This window comes from Acanthopagrus latus, chromosome 15 (genome assembly GCF_904848185.1).
Source record: "Acanthopagrus latus isolate v.2019 chromosome 15, fAcaLat1.1, whole genome shotgun sequence".
NCBI classification, from domain to species: Eukaryota; Metazoa; Chordata; class Actinopteri; order Spariformes; family Sparidae; genus Acanthopagrus; species Acanthopagrus latus.
In genome coordinates, this window is record NC_051053.1 from 23,051,185 (window position 1) to 23,071,115 (window position 19,931).

General features: G+C 40.8%; 1 protein-coding gene and 1 long non-coding RNA gene across 9 annotated transcripts in view; one reads left to right on the forward strand and one right to left on the reverse strand.

Moving 5' to 3' along the window:
• The window catches only part of LOC119033409 (mitogen-activated protein kinase kinase kinase kinase 3-like), a 42,519-nt gene extending 22,771 nt beyond the window's left edge, over window positions 1-19,748 (forward strand). Inside the window, exons 15-35 of one of the 8 annotated variants that reach the window (XM_037123442.1) lie at window positions 189-251; window positions 2,588-2,640; window positions 3,062-3,100; window positions 4,614-4,688; window positions 7,207-7,258; window positions 7,399-7,780; window positions 9,549-9,655; window positions 10,215-10,256; window positions 10,408-10,492; window positions 10,606-10,685; window positions 10,813-10,873; window positions 10,982-11,099; window positions 11,245-11,303; window positions 11,428-11,531; window positions 11,857-12,028; window positions 12,125-12,193; window positions 12,314-12,406; window positions 12,512-12,582; window positions 13,715-13,770; window positions 13,911-13,964; window positions 14,748-19,748. In XM_037123442.1, the coding sequence (XP_036979337.1) occupies window positions 189-251; window positions 2,588-2,640; window positions 3,062-3,100; window positions 4,614-4,688; window positions 7,207-7,258; window positions 7,399-7,780; window positions 9,549-9,655; window positions 10,215-10,256; window positions 10,408-10,492; window positions 10,606-10,685; window positions 10,813-10,873; window positions 10,982-11,099; window positions 11,245-11,303; window positions 11,428-11,531; window positions 11,857-12,028; window positions 12,125-12,193; window positions 12,314-12,406; window positions 12,512-12,582; window positions 13,715-13,770; window positions 13,911-13,964; window positions 14,748-14,835 (1,923 nt within the window). In that variant the 3' untranslated portion in view covers window positions 14,836-19,748. The remainder of the gene's footprint in view (window positions 1-188; window positions 252-2,587; window positions 2,641-3,061; window positions 3,101-4,613; window positions 4,689-7,206; window positions 7,259-7,398; window positions 7,781-9,548; window positions 9,656-10,214; window positions 10,257-10,407; window positions 10,493-10,605; window positions 10,686-10,812; window positions 10,874-10,981; window positions 11,100-11,244; window positions 11,304-11,427; window positions 11,532-11,856; window positions 12,029-12,124; window positions 12,194-12,313; window positions 12,407-12,511; window positions 12,583-13,714; window positions 13,771-13,910; window positions 13,965-14,747) is intronic. The other 7 variants (XM_037123447.1, XM_037123445.1, XM_037123444.1 and 4 more) reach the window with 7 other exon arrangements.
• LOC119033410 lies at window positions 7,604-15,957 on the reverse strand. The gene is made up of 4 exons (XR_005079239.1): window positions 15,825-15,957; window positions 11,830-12,011; window positions 9,458-9,683; window positions 7,604-7,731 (listed from the first exon to the last, which is right to left on the reverse strand). It is a non-coding gene; the product is annotated as an uncharacterized LOC119033410 (long non-coding RNA).
• Window positions 19,749-19,931: the final 183 nt, after the last annotated feature.

Sequence of the window (19,931 nt, forward strand, 5' to 3'; positions counted from 1 at the left end):
CCACGCCCATTCATCCCCTCTTCTGATTAATATTCCAGTATCTCCCTCCTCCTTCTTGGACTTCGGCGACCATTTTGGCCTTAATCCTTTTTTCATCCCCCGTCCTCTCTTGCATCCTCCCCCGTTCCCTCCATCAGTCCAGGTTAATGTATTAACTGAGGTCTCTCTCGCTCTGTCTTGCTGACCAGTGTGAATCTGAGCCCTATCTGGACTGTGTTGAGGAGCTCTACTATACCGCGAGATCTAATCTGGTAGTACTCTTTCTATCAGTCTCTCTCTCTCTCTCTCTCTCTCTCTCCTTTTCGGCTTCTCCCTCGGTCAACTACATCCACCTTCTATCTTTATCCATTCCTTTATTTATTCATACCTCCGTCTTAGTTCGGCCATATTTACCTTTAATTCTTCATCTGTTTCTGAAGGACAGGTCCTGGTCCTTCCTTCGGCTCTCTTGTTTTCTGGGCCTTTCGCTGCTGTCGCTCTCATTTTTTTTTTTTTTCATTTTTTTATTTTTTTTTATTTTCCAGAGTGCTGATTATTTTGGCCGTTCCAAATCCAACATGTATTTCTGTTCGTTTTCACAGTTTTTTTTCCATCTATTTCAGTCTGTCCATCTGTTTCTGTTCATTTTCTTCTTCTTTTTCCAGCTTTGGCTTTCGCCTCACTAACTGGTGTTGTAGTTGTCATGGTGATTTTAGTCCTTGATGTTCTTTGTTGTTGTTTTTGGATATAATACACACATTCACACACACGTCACATATGAGTCAATCAAATCAAGTTATAAAGATAGTTTTATGAATATATTTTACTTGTGATAAATATGTTCAGACGAAGGTCGGAGCTCAGATTCAGGTTTGTAGTGATGCAGTGTGTTGATGCACGCTTAAACACATCGCAAAACTTAACATATTGAAAATTATAAACACACACTTAATGCTTTCTCTACTTGATATTTGTCGTGCCCTGTCTCTTAATATTTCTCTCTGCGGAATGTGTGTCTCTCTTCTTTACTCTACTGCTTCTGTGTCCTCTAACCTCTTACTTCCTGTAGTTGACCAAAGCAATGAGGCCGTTTTTCATGTGTGTCTGGGCGTGTCTGTGTGTTGGTGTTTGTTTACAGTCTGTCTGTTTCCCTCTGCATGTTTGTTGCATTGTGGGATTATCTCTGAAACTGTTTTGGTGACGATGCTGCATTCACATTGTGGCTTCATGCAATATATGACAAACCAAGCGTTCCTTTATTTCAGTCAGAGCTGCTTATTGTGGTTTTAAAACAGCTAATGATGAATCGTAGCTCTTCAGCATACATTAACATAGAGAAAAACAATGTAAAGTGCATTGCTTAACACAGATAAGGATCACAGGCCAGACAGTTCTTCAAATCAGGCCCTTTTACAAAAGCAGTTTTATAGTCCTGCTCCAGGAGTCCCAGAAATGTATACGAGGGGTCCATCAAACAGCTGATGTCTAATCATAGTGCTGCCCGGCCACACTTGACGATGGTATATCTGTCTTTTTTATTGCTTTATTAAAATCAATTAATCATAGAAACTATGCCTTTATCTGTTAATTCCAAAACAAATGAGCACATTGATCAACTAGGTTTAAATAGATCCCTATTCACAACTAGCACATCTACTGGTTAGCATTACACATCAGACTTCAGCAAAGCTTAATTAGCTAGCTTACTAAAGCTGATTAAACCTGCTAGCTATAGTTTACATTTCAGCTGGCAAAATTCTTTATTTCCTATATCATCTATACTTTCTCTTGTTTTCTCTTGTGAAATATCAGACACTTTCACTGCACTGAGACCTAAAATGAGACTTCATGTTTAAACAGAGGCAATGACACGATGACACCTTCACATGTAGAAGTTTCTTCATTTTAGTGCGTCATGAGCCAAAAAGTTTGTGAAGAACTGGTTTGAAACTAATGCCTGTGTCATAGTAACTAAGAAGATATTGTAGGAAAACATCAGCAGGGTGACTGCAGGTATCTACATGTGACAACCTGCTATTCTTGTTACCTCATCTAGCGGTGTTGAAGTAGAAATCACTCTTTTAGAGTAAAGACAAATCTAACCACTACCAGTTTTGTTTTGGAGAAATTATGCAAGAACCTCTCATGCACCGAAAATTTCAGTTATGTACAGTTTTTACTGTATTTGCAAACATCTAACTGTGAAATATCTTCTTTATCAAAGCTATGAAAACAAGGGGATTGCTGTTGTGGTTAATATTATATATTCTTTGGCCACAATGTGAACTCAGCAAGAGTCAGTTTTGCACACAAAGTTAGCCGTACGCTCACTGTGTACTTCTGTGTATGTCTGTGGTGAATCTGCTGTTTTATTGGGTGTAGTACTATTTCTTGTGGGCTGCTATAACTGTCACCACAGCCACTACAGTTGCAGCGCCCTCAGTAATTTGGTAGTTGAACAAGAGTTTCAGTGTATGTGGTTTATCTTGCACTTAGCCAACATCTTCAGCCCTGTTTATGTCATTGGAGGAATCAAGTACATGTCACTTAAATGAGCCAGTTATGAAGTCTTTTGTCACAGTTGTAATGTAGTGTGTTTGTCTTGTAGGACCTGCAGTTGGAGTACGGGCACGATTCACCAAGTCTACTGGGAGGAAACAAGTAAGACAACCCTTTTGTCTCACTCTTGTCATCTTTTTCTGTCTCTTTTTTTGTACCTTAGTGTCTTTATCTCTCTGATGGCTCCATTTTCTCCAGTTCTTTAGTCTGCAGTTGCAGCTAGACCAACAGATTGTGAGATAGGGAGAGTTTTCGCGCAGTAGGTTTGATGATTTATTCATAGAGGATGTTCTGTAAGCTGTGTGCTTGTGTGAGCTTTCTGCTTGAAAGTGTTCTTTGTAAGCAGCGAGTTCAGGTTCACGTCAGGGGAGCAGATTGTCCTCCGCTGACTGGCAAGGACTTGAAAGTTTTCTCAAACGTGTAGATTTACAGTCTCTGTGATTACATATAGAAATCAGTGTTTATTTTTCTTTCTCGTTGATCTTTATGATCTTTACTCATTTACGCAATTCTCCTCAAACAGGAGTCTTCTCAAATCTGTGGAGGAGGAGTTACAGCAGAGGTAAGTCACTTCCTGATACGTTCACAAACTCGATCTTGATCTGCTGGTGTTCTAACCACGCCCACCCATCAGCCAATCATCGTTAACGGCAGGACTAATCTCGGCCAATCACACGCAACTAACGCTGTTGTAATGACTTCAGGCTGTCGGGCGCTGGGCGTCCTGGATTCTTGTGGGTTTTTATTTTCCCTCTGCAGCTTGCTTCACGCTTTGATGTCATCAGGAAAAAGGCTGTGCATTATAGGGGCTTCCTGCAGGGCATGGCTCGCACACATGCACTCACACTCTCAGACACACACACACACACACACTCACAAACATGCACGCATATACAGATTTTTTAGCAAAGCTGCCATAGATGTCTTCAGTAATTTTACTGGCACGTCTATAGAGACGTTCTTCTTACTTGCCCCGAAATAATGATGATCACCATTATTGTGCTTTGCTGTTATCTTTGAGACAATCTGATATAACATGTGTTTCACTTGATTCTTTGGTCTGCGTAGTAACACTGCAGGGTTCAAAGATTTCTTCTAAACATTCCCTTTCAGAAACTAAAACCCAAATTTGACTGTTTGTTTCCCTGTAAGTCCTAATAATGTACCAGCCAGGTCTGCTGAATCGATATTTTACATATATGGTCATGATAAGAATTAGTAAAATAAAAGTAATTTCTACAGATTTTTGGCAACACACTTAAATAAGTTTATTTAGTTTGAGTTGCTCCCAGTTTCTATTGATTTTTCTGTCTCCTTTGGTGAACGGAGCTAGTAGCCTTTGGTAGTAGTACAGTAGATAACCGTGACCTTGTTTCAGTCTTTGAGGTTGTGTCATCTGTTCCTAGATGTAGGACAGTCAGTCAGTCAGTCAGTCTACAGATCTGTGTATCCGAGTGCCTCTGACGTGAATGCTGCTGTGCAGTAACAACACTTGGCAGAATGTCAGAGTCACCTTATTTATTCTGATGTGGTTAACCCAACCCCTCTGGTGTTCTCAAGGAGAATGAAACTATTATTGTTTAGACTTTTAGTAGTAGAAGTGTCTATAGTTAGACACTTAGTTCACTGTTGTGGGGTTTGTAGATCTGTAAGGACTGAATAGGTTTGAACAGCAGGTCGAGTGTAGAAGTGTCTGTTTGTGGCTGTTGGTTGAAAGAGCTCATCCACCGATTATTGAATTTCGTTGGAGGATGGTGATTCTTTTACTGTTTGGATCTGTTCAGTCCTTTCAGATCCGCCCAGAGTTTAAGGGTTAGAGGTAGTTTATGGACCGAGCTTCACTCAGATCTCCCTCCCCTTTCCCCTCCCCCTCCTCCTCCTCCTCCTCCTCCTCCTCCTCCTCCTCCTCCTCTTCCTCCTCTTGTCACCTTTGCTTGCTCCATTTTCTCCCTTAACCTCCCCATCTTATGCTCTCCCTACCTCGACCCTTTATTTCTCTTTCCTTCCTCCCCTTCTCCCCATCCCATCCCTCTCCTTTCTGCCCCACCCCCTCCTATCTTCACCTCCTCTCCCAGGGGCCATGTGGCACACTTAGGGGATGATGAGGATGAGGATGATGATGGTGCAGATGATGATGAAACTCACACTCAGTAAGTTCCCTCCCAGTCTTAGAACTGAAAGCCTCTCCCCACTCGTCTCTCTCCTCCCTTGTTTCAGTGAGGATGAGGAGTAAGACGAGGAGGAAGGCTTCTTGTCTTTGCCACAGTTTCATCCACGCATCTCTATGCTTCACACCCCACCATCATGCCACATATGCCACCTGTGTTTGTGTGTGTTTGTGTGTTTACAGCCGGTGTGTTTTCTATGCTGTCTTGTGTGGAGTGTTATAACTACTAACAGTAACCCTAACCCTAAAAACTCACCTGGAGGCTGTTAATGTAGAAGGTTTATTGTTCATTGTTTTAGTTATTTTTAGAATTTATACACAGGGAGTAACTTAAACCATTATCAGGTAGCTTAATATCAACCCAGCTGCATATCAGATACTGCCGTCATATCATTTAAATTCCCCTGGTTCTTAGCAATAATTTGATGCTTCATGTATGAGGTCTGAGTATGACCTTGAAATCTTTGTTGTTGTCTTATTTTGTTCTTCGCTTGCATCGCCATCTGTGAGCCCTCCTCGCTGTGTGTGTGGGATAGTGTGTGTGCTGCTTACTTGGCGTCCAGCCCCATCCCTTATTGTGTAAAAGCCAAATGTCCGCAGTAGACCAGGGTGTCCTTTCCAGACATATATTTTCCACTGCAGTCAGACAGGCGTTAGTCTGAGCACACGCCCACAGTGCACTGATTGCAAAAAATAGAAAGAACCTGAATTCTTAAAATTACTGTAACCATTAGTGAAAAGTCAGATCAATGGTTCCTGGTTATAGTCATGCTGGATAAGCTACATTTTTGTGGTGACAATCAGTTGTGTGTTAGAAAATAAAATAGAAATATAGAATAAATGCACAAACATAACCTCCAGAATATGGAACTACACTTTTAGCTTTTAGGGCTAGCTACATGCATCTGCTGATGAAAACCCAAACTCAGTTAATTCTTTAGCTCACTTTCACAAACTTTATTGTGCTTTCCTTTTGATTAAAAACCAAGTGAGAAGTATGATCCAGCTCCAAATAATGACGGACAAGCTCCTTTTCCATTCACCATCTTACCTTTACAACACAGATTCCAAAACAGTCGGGACGCTGCAAAGGCAAAATATTTAAAATGTGACCTCATCAGCTTCATTGATTTTTGTAAATACGTGATTTTTCTGAATTTGATGAAAGCAACAAAGGAACGCCTCCTTAAAACAGTTGGTAGTAAAGTAAAATTGGTAGTAAATCACTGATTTTACTTGTGTTTTGCACAGCGTCACAACTTTTTTTGGAATTTTGGTTGTAGACTTGGAATCAGCAGACTGTGTTACCGATCATCCTGCTTTCAATTTAGACCTTTATTGTGCCAACAAGCTGCTTAAATTCTCTACTCAATGAGGTTCTTTGCCATGTGCCCATCACCACCACGCCACAACTTGAATTTTATTGTTCCACCCTTTAAAAGCTCAGAGATGTAAACTGTGTCGGTAACTTAAAGATAAAGTTCACATTATGGTGGAGGCCATGTAACTGTCAACCACCACTCAGCTGATTCACTGTCTTATTTTTATTGGTGATCTTGTCCTTGTGTTCACTGTGATTGGCTCTGTCCATTTCAATTTTTGTGCTCTGATTGGTTCTTTGTCTGTCAGTCATTAACAAATCTGTAGTCTATGAGGCAAAATGGATAACGTCTTTGCGACTGTAGTGCTGATCTGGCATTCAGAGATACTCAAAGGTGCAATATGTAAGACTTTTAGTTTAGCTAGCAAGCGACAAGCACAGTATGTGGCTACTCTCTGAAAGAGTTTTGTATCCCTAAAGATAGGGTGAGAATATCTTGAATTCTTTTGGCTAAATTACCGTGTAGTGAAAATCTGATATCATGACAGCCTTCTCTGCTGATATGCTTCTCCTTGTTTGTTTTGAGTGGCCAGTTCTTACATATTGTGCCTTTTTAAAAGCCTCAAACATGAAGTCAAGTTTAAGTCAAACACTGAATATTTGATACTTTTGTTGATCAGACTAATCTGTCTAACAAACAATCAAAACATGTATGCAGTCCATTAAAGAAACAGTCTTATAAAGAATGTTTCAGTATCAGCGCTCCTGTTCTCAGAGACTTTACACATGCTCCATCTGTAGTTTGTCTGAATGATCTCACCTTGTATGAAAAGTTTAAACTTTTAAAGCAGTGATCCTGTGTTTGTTCCAGTGTCAAGTAGTGTCAGGCTGTGGTTAAACTTGTCATTTCAGGCTTTCTTTTATCACCTGATGACCCTGTGAAATACCCACCTGGTCTGGTCTCAACATCTCTACAACATTTATACAACTGTTTAAAAGCAATGTGATTGCATGTCTTTGATTTAAACTGTGATGTTCAGAAACCTGTCCTTAACATGACAAGTTAAACCACAGCCTCAGTGGTTACACATTGACAGATAAGAATATTTTTTTCTGTGCCATTCTTGTTTGTCATAAATATCAGTGTTTTATCAAGCATCCACATCTTCTTATTCTTCAGTAAATCGAGCACTATCATGAGGCCAAAGGTCCCGCCTCCCCTTCCTCCTAAGGTACGAACAGCCACAGTGAACATTTAAATGAAAAATCATTCAGTTTAGTCTTTTGTAATGTGGTTTTCTTTGATTGTGTTTAGTGTCACTGAGCAAGAGAAATGAGCTAACTCTTTATCCCTCTGCGTATTTTCCTTCAGCCCAAGTCCATCTGCTCATCCACACCGCCACAGCAGCAACAACAGAAACATGACGATAGCCAGTCACACAGCGAGGACGACGGCGGAGGTGGAGGCACCATCAAACGCTGTCCGGTCCCAGAGACGGCGAGCCCTGCCAAGCCCTCCAACGTCCCTCCGCGACCCCCGCCGCCGAAGCTGCCGCCCCACCGCCGCAGTAGCCTAGGTAACGAGAGCCCCAAACGCACGGACGTGGAACACTCTGCCCCAGAGGATGATGGGAGCTTTAGGCATTTCTGGGAGTGGCTCCACACACCTCACACAGAGGAGGAGCTGGAGGAGGCGTGGGAGGTGCTGAAGGAGGTGAAAGAGGAGCAGGAAAAAGAGGAGGAAAAGGAAGAGAGTAAGAGCAGCCCACTTGATAGATGGGTAGTGTCCGCAGACCCTGTCGTCCCCTCCGATTGGTTGTGTGGTCTCCCATTAGTCAGTCCTCGTAATCTGATTTCTTTGTTCCATAAGTCCATTAATAACAGTCCTTTATTGAATCTTTTGTTTTGTAGTTCCTTTTGTCCATCAGCTCCTGCTCAGTTTAAGTGTTTGTCCTTTTTTTGTATCGTTTTGTTTTGTTTTGTTTTGTTTTGTGAAGTCTGATTGGTTGTTTAACCCAATCAATCCAAAGCTAGTAGTCCGCTACCACTCCCCCTCGCTTCATAGGAGGAAGAAGGAAGAGGCAAAAAGTCAGTTTGAATGTTAGTCGACACATATCTCTGTGCCCCGGTTACTCTTTTAAAGGGCTTTAATAATACTGATTGAACTTTGTTTCCATGTTTTTGATTTGTTTTACTTTAATTCACTTTGGTATTTCCTGTTCCTGTCCGCAGCTTTGAAGGTTTGAATGAATTACTGGCTTGATAAGAGTTTTGTCCAACAAACAATGACTTTCATATTCGAGGCAAATATTCTAGGGGGTTGATCAATATGGATTTTTTGTTGTTTTTCTCTGTCAGTGTTGATACAGATTATTAGCTATCAATGAGGCTTATAATCAGTAACCGATACACATATGCAGGAAAAATGAATTTCTGAGTATTGGACTTGAGAATTACCATTAAAAGCATGTTACAGCAACAAATGTACTGTACTAAAGTACAATTTGGAGGTAATTTCAATTGAAGATTCAGATTATTTGGTGTTAATTGGCCATTATTTGTGACTTGTAACCAATCACACAGTGTTGTGGACGGGACATTGAGTGAGACCAGACATTGATGACTACAGACAGAGATTCTGCTGCATCAGAACACAGATGCAGATAATCAGAAAAATGCTGAATATCGGTCGGCCCCCAAAATCAAGTCAGTTTTATTTATACAGCCCATAATTACTGTCACATTGCCTCAGTGGAAACAGCACATGAGAGCTGGAAGCTGAACAGGAACAGAGACACCAAAGCACAAAGAAATCAGTTTTGATTCCAACTTGATAAGAATAACAAATAGACAAGTATAACACAATTGGAGTATTTTGGATATTACCCATATTCTAATACTGTTTTCATCAGATATTGATTAGAAATATCTGCTAAAATGATCCTCAAAGGCTCCAGCAGGCACACCTTGGTGGAGCTGCACTGTGTGTCTGCATATGTGTCTTAAGTGTTGTTTTAGTTTTGTTCTTAGCTCCAGATCCTTCCTATCAAACAGGCCTAATTATTTTTACCACTTAACAGCCAACTGAAACCTTTTATAAGAGAGCAGTTCATACAGATTTGTTGGATACTAGCCCGGGTGTGAGAGTGGTAGAGTCGACAAACACACCTGTCATAGTTTGACCGGTATTGACCGATATCTAGAAGGATGTCCGTGGTGCATTAACACCTTCCTGTCCTCATGACTATATTTGATCCTCTGTATTCTTCCTGCTAGCCTGCTCCCTCCTTCCCTCCCTCTCTGCTCCCACTAGTCTGTTTGTTACTGTTTTTAGCTCTTATATATCTGCAGTCCTGCAGATTAGATTGCACTCATTGAAGCCGATACAAGTGTCAGTTTGCAGCTGATTCTATTTCTGTTTCTTCACTCACCTTCTTCCTCAGACACACAGCTGCATATTTTCACCACACTCTCTCTTTCTTAGTGTCTCTGTCACATGTTGAGTTGTGTCTGTTGTTGTAGGTAATGGGCTGAACTCTCCACACAGTGGAGACAGGGACGGTCCAGCAGACAGACAGTCCACTATGCCCCCTAGTGTCCCCATACGGAAAGACAAGAAGGACGTTCCAGTAAGTTGTTCCACACCAGGAAGTTCCTCTGTGGATGTTTACACAAAATTAGCTTCAGTGAAGCCAGTGATTTTTTATTAACAGACATGATTTTGTGCTGCAAATGAATAATTCAGGCAGAAAGTAGTAAAATAGGGTCTTAGATGCAAAAAAGTCAACGGGAGATTTATTTTCTAAGAGAGGTTACATGTTGAGTTTTAGTGAGGACAACCAAGCGTGAGCAAACATCACAGTGAATTAAATAGTAATTTAATCATTTAATTTTGATTACAGATCATTAACGAGCTTTAAAACCTAGTTACAGTTGTAACAATCTAAAGTTGTGATGCTTCATTAATCATGTTATGATCACATACGAGCCCTCTGAATTAGAATCATACTGTGAGTTGCTTCTGCTCGTCAGATTTTGATCCCCTGTGTAACATTCACCTACAGTGTGTTACCAGGATCATGCTGACTCTTATGTCTGTGTGTGTGTGTGTGTGTGTGTGTGTGTGTGTGTGTGTGTGTGTGTGTGTGTGTGTGTGTGTGTGTGTGTGTGTTTATCTGTCTGTCCTAGAAGCCGATCAGTAACGGCCTCCCCCCTACACCCAAAGTCCATGTAAGTAAAAGTCTCTTTTAAATGAGAAAGTTAACATTATTATCACCTGCTTCACATCTTTGTTATGTTACATTGTATTCTTCTGTGCACTGGAAGCAATTTTTAGTATGTTGCTAAACGAGGTGTTGTTTTCTCTTCCTCTCATTTGCAGATGGGTGCTTGTTTCTCCAAGGTGTTCAACGGCTGTCCTTTAAAGATCCACTGTGCCACTTCCTGGATCAATCCTGACACCAGAGGTAACCAAAAGACCAAACCGGATTTACGCTTTAAGTTTATTTTCAGTGTTATCTACTGTGAGCTGCTGCTTTGCTTGAATAAGCGGTGAAATGTTTGTTTTTTTGTGTTTTAGATCAGTATTTGATATTCGGTGCTGAAGAGGGAATCTACACGTTAAACCTCAATGAGCTGCATGAGACCTCGATGGAACAGGTGAGACTGGAGATCATGTATTCTGAAAATGAACACAAACTGATGCCCTCATGGGAAACTGTAATAAATGAGTTAAGCTCGCTCTCTTATGGTGTTCATTTGCTCTCCGCCTTGTGTCTGTGTGCAGCTCTTTCCTCGGCGGTGTACCTGGCTGTATGTCATGAACAATTGTCTTCTTTCCATATCTGGTGAGCTGTAAATTGTTTTATTCTTACAACAGATCAATACATCTCGTATCTCAAGTCTACGCTATTGATTCTTTATCCTATCTCATCTTCTGTTTTATTCCATCTCAGGAAAAGCCTCTCAGCTGTACTCCCATAGTCTGAGTGGTCTGTTCGAACAGGCCAGACAGTTACAGAAGCTACCAGTAGCCATTCCCACACACAAGCTGCCTGATAAGATAATTCCCAGGTAAGACTCTTGTCTTACACCTACATGTATCTGTCTTTATTTGCTGAAAATATTGATAACTTCAGTAACATTAGAACAACCTGAATGATGTGTGCAATGTGATCTAGTCCTCGACACTAAAAGCCTGTATTCTGTCTGTCTGTAGGAAGTTTGCCGTGTCCAATAAAATTCCAGACACTAAAGGGTGCCAAAAGTGCTGCGTAGGTGAGTTGTAGTGAAGGAGGCTTTTAACTTGTGCATTATCCCATATAAGCATATGTAGCGTATTACAGTTAGTACATTATTTAAATCTTGCTTGCTGTTTTTTATCGTCTTTGTTTCCGTGCAGTCCGTAACCCGTACACAGGCCATAAGTACCTGTGCGGAGCCTTCCAGTCTAGTGTCATGCTGCTGGAGTGGGTGGAGTCCATGCAGAAGTTCATGCTCATCAAGGTCAGTTTTTGCTCTTCAACACCTCTAATTTGTGTTTCTTACAATTAGTTCAAGAGTGTTAAGAACATAAACATTAATCCTACAGGCACAGTTTAAGTTTATCTCTAATATCCAAGGTTTTCTAAGGTTGAAAAGACTGAACTTGTTTCAATTTAAGCTCTAGTTATTGAAAAACCTTATACCCTTAATCCTTAAATACCTGGTCTTTGGGAAATTTAGATCCAGATGAACTTGCAGAACAGTAGTCCTGTATCCTCTGAGATAATGAACAATATCAGGGTCAGCTTCCCTTTCTTACCTTCTTGTCTCCTCATCTCCTCGACAGAACATCGACTTCCCGTTGCCGTGTCCGTTGGAGGTCTTTGAGATGCTGGTGGTCCCGGAGCAGACCTACCCTCTGATCTGTGTGGCGGTCAGTAAAGGCACCGAACTCAACCAGGTGGTCCGGTTTGGCACCGTCAACCCCAACTCTACCTCCTCCTGGTTCACAGAAGCGGGTGAGAAGAGTTCAGTTGTGTTGAACTTACAGCACTTGATTTGAGATGTTTTGTATTCAGCAGTGATGCCAAACTAACACTAACACTCATCTTTAGACACACCGCAGACGTGTGTGATCCACGTCACTCAGCTAGAGAGAGACACTATCCTGGTCTGCCTCGACAGTGAGTAGCATTTTTATAGATTTGTGCATTTGGACTGAGCAGATTTAACTGCATGAGGTCAGAATAACATGACCAGAATTTCACTGAGCTGCATCTGTTCTCCTCCCTCTGACTTTACAGGGTGTATAAAGATAGTGAACCTCCAGGGAAGGTTGAAATCCAGCAGGAAGTTGTCAGCCGAGCTCACCTTCAACTTCCAGATCGAAGCCACAGGTCAGGGGAGGAAAAAAAGATCCACACAGCACGATTTAGGCCCATGAATCGAGAGATAATTCAGTGTTCATCTTTGTTATTCTTTTTGTCTTTATTTCTTTGTAGTTTGTCTCCAAGACAGCGTACTGGCCTTCTGGAGGCACGGCATGCAGGGACGGAGTTTTAAGACCAATGAGGTGAGATTGATGCTGAGTGTGTGTGTGTGTGTGTGTGTGTGTGTGTGTGTGTGTGTGTATGTGTGTGTTTGTGCCCATTTAAGGATAAGATTACCTTTGACCTATTTGTAATGAGGTTGACTTTCAGGCATCATGGCAGGATGTTATTTAATCTCGGACTATAAGAGGATTGTGATTTCAGCTTAAATCCTAAATTGTAACTGATTTTTGATTAATATTGAAGGTAGATTTTCCTAACCCTGAAAAAACACATGAAACAGGGAAACATCCTGATAAGAGATCACCTTTTTGTCAACCCCAAACTCTTTGCATCTTATGTTCCACCATCTTTTGTTTTTTTGATGAAAAGTTGTTCAGAAGCTGCCTCTCAAATTCGGATTCTCTGATAACTGTAAAACAAAATAACCCATAACATTTTCTTTGAAATCAGTGTCCCTCCTTTTTTATCTGCTTATTTAGTCAGTATTTCCTGAAAGTGAGATAATCCCCTCTCTCAAAGTTTCTGTACAGGTCTTGCACTGACATGTTGTCAGAACAGGAAAACCTGCTATTACTCCAACTCGGAAACATTCATGCGTTAATCCTAGATTCACCGAAGGGGGAACAAAGCCTGATTAGCTATTTTAACCATGATATTTGAATCAACACTTCATTAACAAATGAAAACACATAACAGCAAAGTCTTAAATTAGCTGCATAAATAATATTAGTGTTAAGATTTGACTTAATTCAGATGTAATAGACAGTTATGGTGTTTTTTGCAGCCATTTTATCACCATTTTGTTGACATTTCTGTTGAATTCTGGGCCAAGTGAGAGATGTCATAGCTGTCAGATAAATAATTACATCATGGAGGTCGACATGAGCGTTTATTCCACTTGGCGGCTTGTAATTATGGCCTGTATGATGCGGCATGGATGTGCCAGAGAAACATACCTGGTTCAGAAACAGTTTCAGTCACATTCACTTAATTTCCTTTATCTTTTTCGAAGACTGATGATCCAACAATTTTGTTATGAATATTAGAATAATTTTGATCATGAGGACGTCTGAGCTGGTTTCTCCTGGCGAGTTCTGACCTCGACTTTCTGTCTCCTCCTTCATTTCTCTCTCTTTATTATTTATTCATCAGATCACCCAGGAGATCTCTGACAGCACACGCATCTTCAGACTACTGGGATCAGACAGGTGAGAACACACAGACACACTCACACCAAAACACATACACACCTCCTCTTCACTTCATACACACACACACACACACACACACACACACACACACACACTAGCCAGGCGTTAACATCCTCTCTGATGTCTCATCACTGAAGACCTGCTGACGGTAGAGATCCAGAGGCCGAGAACAGAGGCCTCACCCAGCGCAGGTACACTCACCGCTCGCAGCCTAAATTGCTGCCTCTTTTCTTTCGGGAATCTCGAGTTCTACTTTGACATCAGATGTCACTAATGAAGATGAATGCCTGAGAAATCAAGCAAAATTTTGGGAGGACTTTTACCTGTTAAGTCATGGCGACGTAGACACCAAAATCAACTCTGTCTGGTCTTATTCTGCACAGAAACATTATCTTTAACTGAATATACCAAAAGAGTCACAGTATGTGTCAGGAATTGGTAAAAATCCTGCACAGAATATGAATATTTTGAGCTACCAAGCGCTTCTGTTGTATGGACCGGGTCGTTTTGGTGTCTGTGTCCCATCACTGAGCAGCTGAGTCCCTTTTGAGTTGTGATGTGTGAATGTGTGAGCCTTTGGATTCTCGTTACAGTATTACAGTATTAACAGCTGCCTCCCAGTGTTCCTCAGGGTAAACAGAGCGCACTTTGTGAAGCGCTCAGTGTCAAAGTCATCTCCCTCTGCTGCCTTTTTTCGCCAAATAACAGGGCTTTTACAGGCTTGGACCAAAATCCTGTGTGGGCTGCTGGGTTTTTGTAAAATTTGATAGTAAATTCTGGGTTTCTTCACACTTCATGCTCCTCAGTGTTGTGTTTACTTCAGTCCAGAAAACTAACAACACACTGAAGCAGACTGGGCTGTTCTTTCATCTGGGATTTCACGGCGAAATAATGACTGCTGAATGTTCTCTTACCTTCCCTCGAAACTAAACCGGATGTTGTGTTTTTGCCGTGTCGTGTGTGTTTGTTTGCAGGGTGGTGGTGCTGGAGAGCCGGCCTACAGACAACCCTACAGCCCACAGCAACCTCTACATCCTGGCAGGCCATGAAAACAGCTACTGAGACACACGCACACAAGCATACATGCACATAAACACACCTCCTCTTAAAAAAACAAAAAAACAAAACAGCCTACCACTAATGCAAAAAGAGGGAGCGAGCGACCGGGAGAAACTCTCAGCCCCCCACCCCACCGCTAACCCCCACCATAACCTCCCGTCGGCCGTGTAAATGGGAGATGAGCCGTATTCGTGGGTGCAGATGTGGATTCCCAGTTGCAGACATTTAAAATGCACCGCAGTGTTAGTGTTAGTTAAGCGTGTTGTAGTAAGGCAGCCGGGGGTTGTGGACCCGGTTGTGCTGGTCATGAGGCCAGCTCGGGTTGAGATAGTCGAGGAATGGTCTTCAAGAGCAACCCAGAAATCCTTCCTGATACCATCCGACCTCCCCGCCCCTGCACATACCGCACACTGGGAAACATCCAGCACAGAAGTCTGACTTCAACACTACTTCTACTACTAGTTCTACACATACAACTACTACTACTACTACTGCGACTGCTTCTTGCGCTAAAGCTTCACAGAAGAGCCATCTTGCACAGAAAACCTTTCTCTCCTTCATCGTCCTTTCCTCTTTCCTTTCCTCCTCCTCCTCCTCCTCCTCCTCCTCCTCCTCCCCCCACACTTTTTATTTTTTAATGACACCTTTATTTATTGTGGCATGATGTAACTTTAACAACCAGGATGGCTTTCCTGTTTTATCCGTTTTTTTATAAAAAAGGAGAAAAAAAAGAGAGAAAACAAACTAAAAAGCTTCGCCACCTCTGCTAGCATTGAACTCCGATACCCGTCACCACACCACACAAGTGCTTAATTGACCTCTATTTAATTGTTGTAAATATAAATGTAGTATTTTTTTGACAGAGACGAACACTAAAAAGACTGGTCGTGTAGATAGGCGTGTGTATAGTTGCTCTGTACAACTGTGGAGACGAACAGAGAGACAGACGGGCGTGGAGGAGCGACGGGACGGTAAATCGACTTCCTGGTTACCTGATCATGTGACGAGCGTCAGGAAGCAACGAGCCCTGCAGTCTCCTCAGGTGGACAGCTTTAGTAATGGGATATTACTCTAATAACACTCATGATTGGACTGAGCAAACACAGGAGACAGCACTGATTGGTAGTTTTTCATTTTGCATGTGCCACCGTCGGAACTTCCTGCTCGTTTTTTTTTTTTTTGCACCACAGCAACAGTCGTCAGGACAACGGACGTTACAAGTTCTGTTTGTTTTAGTTTGTTTCTCCTGTTTTCACGTCATCTTTTTCATTTTTTGATGCTGTTTTTAATCAGAAAGCTTTTTTTTTTATTGTTTTGATTTTTTCTTTTTTTTTATTGAACCACTGGTGTTTAAAATTTGCACAGAGAAAAAGGTATTTGACAAACAAATGTGATGTCATATTATATGACCTTGTGTGTATGCACAGTGTGTATGTGTGTGTGCGTAGACATAGATTATGCACATGCAAGTGCATCATGTACAGATCTGGTCTTTAACAGGTGACAGTTTGTTTTTTTTCTGCTTGCGGTCACTTGAAGAGCTCCAACAGATGTTTTAAAAATGAGATAGAAGCTGGATTTACACAGAAGGAAACCATTTATACACACGCAGTTCTGGCATGATATTTAATGTCTGTTAAAGTAAGTACATAAATCTGTTAAAATGGTTTGAAATTAATGAATGATCTGGAGCAATTTGAGTAACTCGTGGCAGAAAACCTCACCCATGTGGTGCTTCAAAGAGGATCCGAACAAACACTAAGAATCATTTGATGCAAGGACACAATCACATTTAGTCTGGATGAAAAGTATTTACTGTTAACGTCCCAACTCCCATTCTTAGCTAGCTTCTGTTCCACTAGCTTCCAAAACAAAAAGGACATTCTCATAGAGGTTTTTATAAGAAGCTGAAACAGGATTGTTGGGTTGATAAGTGTGCACTATTGTGCTGGATGCAATGAACACAATGTAAATTTTAAAAAAAAGTTGTTTTGTTTGCATTGAACACTTGTTAAAGGGGCAGTATGTAAGAAATTTAAGTTTTAAAAAACATAAAAAAATAACAAATTATCAATAGAATGAAAAGTAATAACAGTGAAGTGTAGATTCTGGAGGTCGAGAGCTCCTTTGCTTGAACACCAGCACTCGTCTTGTGCTCGAGGCCTCCAGTCTGAGCAGAGTCAGCTCAGGACCGCTAGCTGCACAGCTAACTGAGCTTACTAGCTAATGGCATCTACAGACACTCTGATGAGGTGCTGCACCCTGTTTGTTGGGAGTATGACTTTCACAGCTAGACAACTTTTACATATTGTACCTTTAAGTCGATGCTAACAAAATAACTTTTTTGAGATCTGTTTTAATGCTGAATGTGCTTCATTGTCTAGTATAATAATAGACACCCCTTAATCTTAGATTATAAACTTTATTGTGTGTTTCAGCTACAAAAGGGACAATTAATGAATCACTAGTATCTCTAGTTGAAGAGAAGCTAAGTGTGAAGATGTGCGGTGGGAACATTTCTGTGTAAGTCCACATATTTTATTAATTTTAGTCAAGTTTTACCTTCAAACCTTCATTGCTGTGACTTTTCTTAAAGGCCAACATCTGTACACGAGATCACACTACATGCATGTAGATGTGCACCGTGTGGTGTGTAGCAGCGTCTACATGTGGCAGTACACTACCAGTCTTTACAAGCTGTGACACTAGAGGTTGCTTCAGAGGACATGGGCACTCGCTTCGCTGAGCTTAAACGCAGATACAGTCACTGCACTCAGAAATCTCGCAGAGCTAAACGTTTAGCTTCATTTTTCAAGACGACCACTTTCCAGAAGTCGGGAAGAATTATTCACAGATGGGAACGTTTCAGCTCTGCATGTCGCTGTGAAGATGGTTGTTAAAGGGAGATGTCGCCATCTTGATGATTCAAGAAAAGAATGTAACATTTCTGTTCCTCCTTGACTTCTTATTCTTATCACCCCGGTTTGTACGTGGAAATGTCCTTCCATATGATATGTCGTAATTGCAACCTTTTTTATTTTTTTTTTTGTCACTTTACCAACATGGTAGCATGTCCCCCACACGCCATGTCACTATTTGTGGATAAACAGATCCTCTCACTTGATTCCAGCTCCTGATGCTTTTATTGCACTGTTGCTGTGATGTAGCTTAAAACAGTAAAGTGTAGAGTAGCTTGAATCCACTGTGAGGATAGAAAAAACCTAATTTTTAACGCTCGTGCACACTTTTCTTGTATAAAATGCCCACAAAGACACTAAGACACTACAATTAATTGCCATGTAGTAATGACCACCTTCATTTGGTGCTCTCATAGGACTCTAATAGTCGTCATTTAACTACAAATCATCCGTAGGAGAGATATACGTCAAATCATTTGAACTCTACTGGTGACAGCTTTAGTTGAGCCACTTGCGGGGCAAGGAAACTGTCAAAATCAATCTACAGATGCAGTATTTTTACGCCACGATCGTGCTAATAAATGTGCTTCTAGCCAACACCTATAAATACAGAAGTGTCATAGTTTCAGGGCTGCAGCCAGGTTTTATTCACGCAATCAGGTTATCTAACACAAATCCTGTCAAAACATTTTAGTTGTACTGAGTATATCAACATCATCATCAAGTCTTTTCATATTTAGGCTCATTAAGTTCGATTTCATTGGTTCGTCATTGGTTCCTTGCCCATTGATTGGTTAGAATATCATTGAATGTCAGCAGCCCTGATGTTGATCATATATTTAGAGAGAAATAAAAAGTCTCACACATTCCCTAACGTCAGGGGCCGGTCGATGTCAAAGAACATATATTTAAAAAGAAATTAATATAATGCCAAACTGTGTTTAAATTGTATGGCCAAATTTAGATGGTCTACCTCGTGGAATGTTGTAGATGATAAAGAAAAAACAATGTCTGATCTAAAAGACAGCCAACAAACAGCGTATAAGTTTAGTGTTTCACAGTTAAACAAAACAAGTTCTCTGAGACTCGTTAAAATGTCTTCGTCCTCTCCGATGACGTGTGTTAATGAACAAAACAAAAAGGAATTACTAAAAGCTATCATGTGAAGACAAAGTGAATGAGATTCCACTGACAAATTTTATTTCTTTTGTTTGTTTGTTTCTTAAGCCTGAAAAAAACTCATCCTGTATCGTAGCTGCACATCTAAATTCATGCGAGAAATATGTCTCAGTTTAGTTGAAACCGTCTCTACAAGCACTCTCAAAAAGCTGTACTATTTTTTTTCTTTCTCGTCTGGTTCGTGGGTTTTGATTTTGGAGAAACTGTCCCTCTTTGCAGACGAACAATGGCAAGTTTCTGTGGGACTGAATGTGCGTTGATCATTTCTGCTGTCATAGATCCGATGTTTAATCTATAAAAGTGTAAAGCAGGTGCCAACACGGCCTTCCATTGTGGGTTTTATGCTGAAAAAATGTTTTTAAAAAGTCTGTTTTGTGTTTTAAAATTGTCAGCTACTCCCTGGGTCAGATCATGTGTGAAAATAACTCACAGGGGATTCCTTTAAGATATCGTGGGCACCAAATTTGTGGATACTAAATTGGCATCAAGATGATTTTACTGGGATTTTTCCTCTAGTTTTCATGTGTCTTATCTGGTGCTCCAATCAGATTAAAGTAATCGACGCTGAGTTATTGTTTGATCCCAGGTCTCCTCCCAATATGAAAACTAAAAAAAACGCAGCAAGTCTCCTCTGTTCTGTCGCTATTACATCACCTTTGTCTTTTGTTTTCATAATGCAATGCACACGTTATGAAATGTATATAGTGTAAAATAAAAATGGGTTTGTTTTACATACTGTATAATTGCCTATATTTTGGTTCAGAAGTGTAACAGATTTATGAGATGACAGGTTAACACATTAAAAAGAAGGAACTCAAGCATCCGGTGTCTCGTGTTTGTTATTTCTGAAACAACTGTGAGGAAAAAACAAAAGTTTATGTTTATGTTGGTTACTAATATAAGTAACAACTGTGATTACTAGTCACTGATTCTGAAAGAGAGTAATGACACAAAAATATTGATCCAAACCTGAATCCAGCTGCATTTCCAGTCCAACTTGCA